This window comes from Athene noctua, chromosome 5, assembly GCF_965140245.1.
Source record: "Athene noctua chromosome 5, bAthNoc1.hap1.1, whole genome shotgun sequence".
Classification (NCBI taxonomy): Eukaryota; Metazoa; Chordata; class Aves; order Strigiformes; family Strigidae; genus Athene; species Athene noctua.
Window position 1 is genome coordinate 19,224,596 of NC_134041.1, and position 7,435 is coordinate 19,232,030.

At 36.7% G+C, this 7,435-nt stretch overlaps 1 protein-coding gene across 1 annotated transcript in view; it reads left to right on the forward strand.

Moving 5' to 3' along the window:
- Positions 1-4,712, forward strand: part of RPAP2 (RNA polymerase II associated protein 2) — a 42,067-nt gene extending 37,355 nt beyond the window's left edge. Inside the window, exons 12-13 of the mRNA XM_074906559.1 lie at positions 2,328-2,477; positions 3,056-4,712. Coding sequence (XP_074762660.1) covers positions 2,328-2,477; position 3,056 — 151 coding nt within the window. The 3' untranslated portion in view covers positions 3,057-4,712. The remainder of the gene's footprint in view (positions 1-2,327; positions 2,478-3,055) is intronic.
- The last annotated feature ends 2,723 nt before the right edge of the window (positions 4,713-7,435 follow it).

A 7,435-nucleotide genomic window follows, 5' to 3' on the forward strand; every position in this document is an offset into this window, starting at 1 on the left:
AAAGAAACAACTCAGTCCTCTCTGTCATGATGTACATTACAAAACCTAGTGGCCTCAGTCCAAAAATCACAAATCCAACTGTAAATACTCTTTTTGTGGAGGGTTTATGTAGCAGAGTTTGTGCATAAATCTGTTTGTTTCCACACCATGTCCTTACTTTGAGCATCTCTTAAAGTCTTTCTCACCAAGCGTCAGTGTTTGATTGTTGAAATATGTAGCTAAATGTGCATACTGAAATGGAATCTAAAAAGAAATTGTTTTCCATTTAACTCATTAAAAATTTAATGATAAAAATGCTTCGTAAATTTATTTTTATATTAAAGGACTCTATTTACTATGTCTTGTAAGATCCTTTGGTTGTATCACCATTTTTGCTTAATTTAGAAGAATCTTCTTTTATATGCAGCTTTCTTCAAGTGGAGATGGTCTTAATACCAGTGACTGCAGGGAGATTGATCTCAGTTGTTACTCACTTAAAGGCTTTCTGAGCTGGGAAGTTTTTAGGAAGCTGTAGACTACCTTGAGTTTCTTAGTAAAAGTACATATGCTAAAATAACAAACATATTCTAAAATAACTTTCCTGTATGGTGTCAGTGGCACTGTTTATCTAAATACAGTATCCAAGATGAAATAAATTTCTGGGATATGATCCCAAGTATTCTATTCAGCTATTACTACCTTTGCAATATTTTGCAATAGAATTATGAGAAGAAGAAAGGACTTTTGGATAAAATTAAAGCACAAATGAAAACTGACCGCTGTACATTTCACCTCGTCTCCATACAGATATTACATATGTAGATGATCTGCATGGCAATAGCTCCTTCCAAACTGAGAAACGCGTGTTAGTAGCAGCACTACGCTTGTTTGGTTTTGGATTCTTTAAAGATTATGCTTTCTGTCGCTGTTCTTGTTGATTCTGGAACTAAATGCAATATACAGTAATGTGTGCCTTGCAGTTTCCATGATTTCAGATGATGAATAACACTTTCCTTGGGGACGTGCCCTGTTTATTTCCATTGTCTGTTCTCATGTATATACTTTATTCTCCTAGATGGCAACTACTTTCAGCTTCCATTCATTGTAATTTTTAAAATCAGTGGAAACTGTATGAACTGCATCTACTCAGCAGTTCAGAAAACGAGGCCCAAATAGATTTTCTGTAAAATGTTGCTAAAGAGCAAATTTTGAAAGGCCAAGTATTGTTTAAATTTTAAAGCTAAACTTCATGAACTGAATTGAGAAAAATAATTTCCTCCCTCTCACTCCCCCTTTTGATTCTCTTATTTTTCTGAAGCACTCTGCATGTACTTGGAGACTTCAAGCACTTAATTTTGTTACCAAAACAGAAAATAGTTTCACTATAGCATCAGCTTTAAAGCTGAGGTTTAGTATCCCTTTAAAGAACTTCACAAGATTAAATTAGCTCTGTTCTAGTTTTGTCTGGCTTTCTTAAAGCCTATTTTTTTTAAAACAGTTCAGTGTATAAGAAGTGTAATTTAAACTGTTTTAAGGTACAGACTGTCAAAACTAAGAAATCAAATTGCTGTGATTACTCACTCAAATTGCTCCTCAGTTTGAGAATTTAATTGATGTTTCATGTGCCCATGTACATCAAGTGAAAGTAATAGTAATCCAAAAGGCCTCTATGACAGGCCTCTAGGTGTTTGGAGAAATCTCAGTTTAAAGCAAGATGTGTCTGCTATTTTGACATACTGTGTGTTTATGGCATACAGAACAGGGGAGAATCGTCCAAGTAAGTGACCCTTTTGAATGTCTTTATGAAGTTTGACAGTATGTGACTGACCAACTAAGTACAACTTCTGTCAGGGAGCCCTGTTAATAATTTGTGGTTAAAATATCCTTGGTTACTTTTAAGATAAAATTTTATAGCTCTTTTATATTTTACTCATATGAAGAACTATACAGCTTTTACAGTATGAATGTTTAGGAGCTTTTTGGTAAAAAAGAAAATAATGACTGCTGTCTTCCTTTTTTATGTGTAATTATATAACATTTTGCACTTTGTTCTGAATTTTGTCTATATTATATAATATCAATATGCAACTGATTAGAGGCATACAAACTATGAGCCTATTTTTTTCTAATTAGGTTATTAAGTTTCAATACATTAATAAAAATTTGTATTTTGGTACAGGTCATATTGTATGTAATACATACAGTCTTATGTACTGTAATAAGTGTGATGTTATAAACTGCCCTTCTTCAATACAGTTGTTGGAACTCACAAGCTTTGCTTTTTTATATCTGACATTGAAAAGTTGCTTTTCTGTATCAAATATGTTTGGGTTTGGTTTTTTTGCCAGATTGTCACAATTTACTCCACATTTCAAGAATACTCAGATGAGCCCAATATACACACAGTTCCTGACTACATTGCTGGAAGAACTGCATTTCAAAAATGAAGATCTGGAAAGCTTAACAAGAATATTTAAAAAAGACTGCCCACTTGAATGGTCAGTCGATTTTAAGCTAATTTGCATGTCATAAAACTAAGCCAGATAACTAACTGTTTTAATTTTCAGCGTTTCGTAATTATGCACAGTAACTACAGATCATATCAGCCAGGGTAGAAAATGTGTAAGTACATTTTAAAGTAAAGAAATACATATGGTATGGAAATGAGTGTCATCATTTTGTCACTTACAGTAAATGCCAGCTGCTTACTTATCACTTCAATCTTTTGAGAATATATAGTTGGTTTACTGCAATTTTGGGAGGAAATTTTAATTAAGTTCTACTACAATTTATAAAAAAATTTCTGTGTGGCTACAATGGCTAAGTGTCAGTAGGGCTTTTTATTATTAAAATGAAATTGTTGTGTTCAGTCTTTCTGATATGAAACTGAGCTAAAAGCCATGTATTGTTTGCATAACACTGAGATTACATTTTGCATTCTGGGTAGGCTGAAAAATTTAAGAGAAAATACCTCTTTATGCTGATTATATTCAACTGATTCAATGAATACAGCATTTATAGTATTTAAGCAATTAGTGTATTAACATTGCTGATCTCGTTCCTTTGTTCCCCACAGAATAAAGTGATCATCTTAACATCTGCTACTATCTGAAATAGTGGCACAGAGAAGAAAAGAACATCTTCAATTGTTGGAACTTTTTTTTAAATGAAAAATGAAATTTAGTATTAATTGTACTTCTTGCACTACTGCTTTCTTGTTTCGGTCCTGTGAATAAGAATTTTTTAGTCTTGTGGAGAAGCTAATTGTAACAGCAGTTGTTTGAGGTATGCATGAAGACAACTAAAAATATGGATCATCTGAAAACTCTGTTTAAAAGCAGTAGAAAGGAATTTGGATTGGTTTGGGTTTTTTTCTTGCTTTGGAAATTTTCAGCCAAAATTTGTCTACAGGAATTGGGAAAAGAGAGGGGGAGGAAACCCCCATACATAGTAGCCTGGAGTGTTAAGAAACTGCTGTTGACTTTTTTCTAGTTGACCCAATGCATGGAGCAGTAATCTTTAAGAATGATGCTAACAGTACACAAAGATGTCTGATCTAGAGCCAGTTTGTCTTGCTGCTTCTAAGAAAGGGGTGGTCTTTGAGCCTGTGTAAAAGTTATTTTTAAACAGCCTCTAACTGTTACTAATCTGGACTTTAAAAATATATTTTAATAACTAAAAACTTCATTTTTGGCTTTCAGTAGTCATTTAATTTAGAAGAGTTGTGTTGTTCAGACTGATTGTGTTTAGACTTGCTACTGTCACTAACTGATTATAAAATGCAATTTAAAACTAACGCTCTGGTAATTCTTAATGATTCCATAATGTGGTTTGTTGCATAGTTCTCAGTTCATAGGACACTGTCCTTTGAGAGACTTGACAAGGAAGTTGTAACAGCCAGTGTTTAGTCTGCAGCAAATGCCAGCACTAGTCGAGGCTGAAACAAGACTTACCAGGGCTGTTACATAGCAACTCCATTTAAAAAACAGAGTTTATTCTTTTGTTTTGTTTCTGTAATGGGACACCAAAAGGGAACTCTGCACTTAATTATTTTATTGCTGTGTAGTTCCTTCATGATAATCAGGATAAATATGTTGATTGCCCCTAACAAACACAAGCCTGTGCAGCTTTTCCCTGGAAGCTTCATTATGTGGTAGAGTTTATTTAGGTGATGCTTGACTTTCCCTGACTTACCTTGTAATGGGAAGTTACGTTCAGCATAAGTTGTAAAAGTAACTATGTACGATGAGGAAAACCTTTAATGCAGAGTTAAAGCTATGCATTTTTCTAAGTATGCAATAGGAAAAAAATACCCATTGTGATCAGAGCATGTTTCATGTCAAATTCATAAGAATGCATGATGTAATCTGGATAAAAGGTACATTCGGTTTGTACCATGATGGAAAACTTTTTACTTGATACATATGCAAAGAAGGGACATGACCTCACCAGAAGATAAGCTAATAGAAGACTGAGTAATAGGTATGATACTCTGAGAAAAACATAAACCTTGTATTTATATCTATCTGCTTCTGACTTGGAAGTTTTTTGTAGGTTTGGTTTTTTTAGCTAGTACTTCACTGTAGATTCTGAGCAAGCCATTGTTCTGTTCTGTGTACGTTTACCTCAGGGCATAAAGATTACAACTACCCCATGACAATGCTACTGTGCTGAGTACACCTAGAAGGCATTACAAATGTACATCATACTGGGAATATGACTGTGTTTCATCAGGTTCGATGTCTCTCATTTGTAAAGTTTTTACACTTCCTGTCAGTTTAGTGGTGTGATTTTTTTGTTATTTTTAGGCTTGGTTTTCAGCACTCACTGTGTAGAAAATATATGATCTTTTAATGAGTGAATAGGTCACGGGCCCAAAGACCTCTTTATGAGGGTTCACTGTAGCTGCTTTTACTGTCTGCCTTAGCAGCTCAGAAAAGTGAGCTTCCAGGATTTTTGCATCTCCTCCTTGGCTACTGTGTGGTAAGCTCACTCATTCTTTTCCTTGCCCTAAGAGAACCAAATAACCTTTTTCCTTCCATGAAGAAGAAAGACTTCTATAATATGCTGGAGAAGCCCTGAAGGGATGTTCTTCACTTACCTTTAATGATTTCATCTCCCTTAGACACAAGTAAAACACATGTAAATAAATGCAGAAAGTATACATGTACCTGTTACTGTTGAGCAGGAGAAAGGCCGTAGTCTCATCTCAAAAGGATCTTTCGTACTATCAGTCTAAACTGCTTGTACAAAGCACCAAAAAATAACAGATATGTGAGATGAGATACATCTGGGGCCTCCAAGGCTGTGTCCACACAATACATAGAAGATTCACCTGTATTTCCTCTCCAGTCCCAGTATTTTAAAAGTGAGTCATCTGTTGTAGTTTTGGGGGTAAAAAACAGTACTATGAATCTTGGTGTTGAACCTGCATGTCCCACCTTTCTCTCCCTAGTTTGAGAGAATCTGAACTCTACAAAATGCAAGAGGGGATGAATGGCTCAGCTGGACATTGTCTTAGCTGATTTTTAAACTGAAAAGGATGTGTCATCAGAATGAAGAGGAAAGCAGTATTCACACCTTCTAAATCTAGGCATCCAATCTTAGGTACCTGCTTGTCTCCATTTAATTCAGAGAGAATTGCTGCTCTACATTCAGGTTCTTCAAATCATACCTTAGTGCAGTTGTATGAAGTGGGCAGTGTTAGTGCCTCTGTCCTGGTTCCCTGAGGGCAGAAAGCAAGCAGAAAACTCAGATGAGAACTTTGACCATAGTAGACTGGCTCTCCCTGGAGCAATTTAGTAATAAAGTGTGGCACAAAACTGAATGGAGACCTGCCCCTCCAGAGTGGGAAGTTTCTAAGCAATCTGATCCTACTGTTCAGTTATTTTGACGGCTACTACTTCCCACAAAATTTTTTCTTAACCTGTAAGAGTTAAAACCAAAAGAATTAAAGTGAATGGCAGTCTTCAGGAAAAAAAATAATGCCAGGGTGTTGAAAGTACATCCAGGAGGTTACACTCTGGTTCTGCCTCTGAGCTTTCCATACTTACTGTTTATTTCTGCAATTGGTTATGAACACCCAGTGCTGTGGGTGGAGTTTAGCTTGCTCTCACTGGAGTAGCAGGTAATGCTGAACTGTCATTTCCAATGAGCATTAAATATTGAAAACAGAATCAGCCTCTCTTTAGCAAGTCTTAAGTTTCCATAAGCAGCAGATGGTATATAAAGGCAGGGCTAGGTGCCTATAAAGACCTGTTTCTTAACTGTGTATCTCTACCACCTGACAGCCAGTCGTCCTCTGATTAGAGTCAGAGGAAGTGGGTGTGCCTTCCATTAGCAAAGCCAGAAAGTAATATTGCTAGAGACTTGTGAGCTTTCTTTTTGTGACTTCATCTTAGAACAACTTCTCTGCACAGACTGCACACAGTGCTTTGGGAGAGAAGCTGCCTGAAAGACACCATAGAACATGAACTGTGGTATTTGTGGTACTGAACAGGATTTGGTGAGGTCGGGGGAGAGAGCTGGAAACCTATGTCTTCAAGTAGTTCTCATGTGAGCACTCTGGTTTCAAAAAGCAAGCAAAAGGATACATTGCCTCAGTGGCTGATCTGGACATGTGTGATAAATGTTATTCGTTCCCCATTGGTTTCTTGCAGCTGTAGAGCAAGGAGCAAGGCAACCTGGAGTTCTGAAAACATAGACAAGACTAGCCAAAGAGAGTAATAATTAGCATGAAGAAAGGTGAGAAACAAGCACAAGCCTTTTCAAACTGTTCTTGCCCTGAAAAATGGGCAATATTGTGAGATGCATTTTTGGGCACTTTCCTCAAAATAGTATCCTCAGTACAGCATGACATGGGGCAGCATTAACCATAGTGGCAGTGCTGGAAAGGCCTGGAACAAAGGCCAGCAGCTTTCTGACCAGTGTTTTTGAGATCTGTGAGCCAGGTTTATCTTCCCACTGCCACTGCCACCATAGTTTAATGTAGCCTATACTTTAAAGGCAAAGTCTTCACTGTGATTACCTGCAGGAGCTGCATGCAAAGATCAGAGAGCAAAGCCAGTGGGGCTACTGACTGGTACGTCCTGCATCATTGCAAGCCACATCAAATCAGTGCCATTCCTGGCACTTTTTAGTGTCTTAAATTCATGGGGTAACTGAAGTGAACACACAGTGGGACAACAGCAGCTTCCTGGAGAGTCCTACAATTTGGTTAGAATTAGTTACCACTACAGAGAGTTTGAAGGACTTTGGATACAGCTTTAATAAGCTGCAAACACTTAGATCAGGATTTACATCATAAATCTTGCCTTTTTGTTCTACTCAAATGGGAGTGTCTACAAATCAGGTTAATATAATTTAACAGTACAGTAGTTAAGTAACAAAAAGGATCGTAATTTGTAGGTATTATCTAAGAAGCCAGAACAACACTGCTTACAGCTGCCAGCTAAGA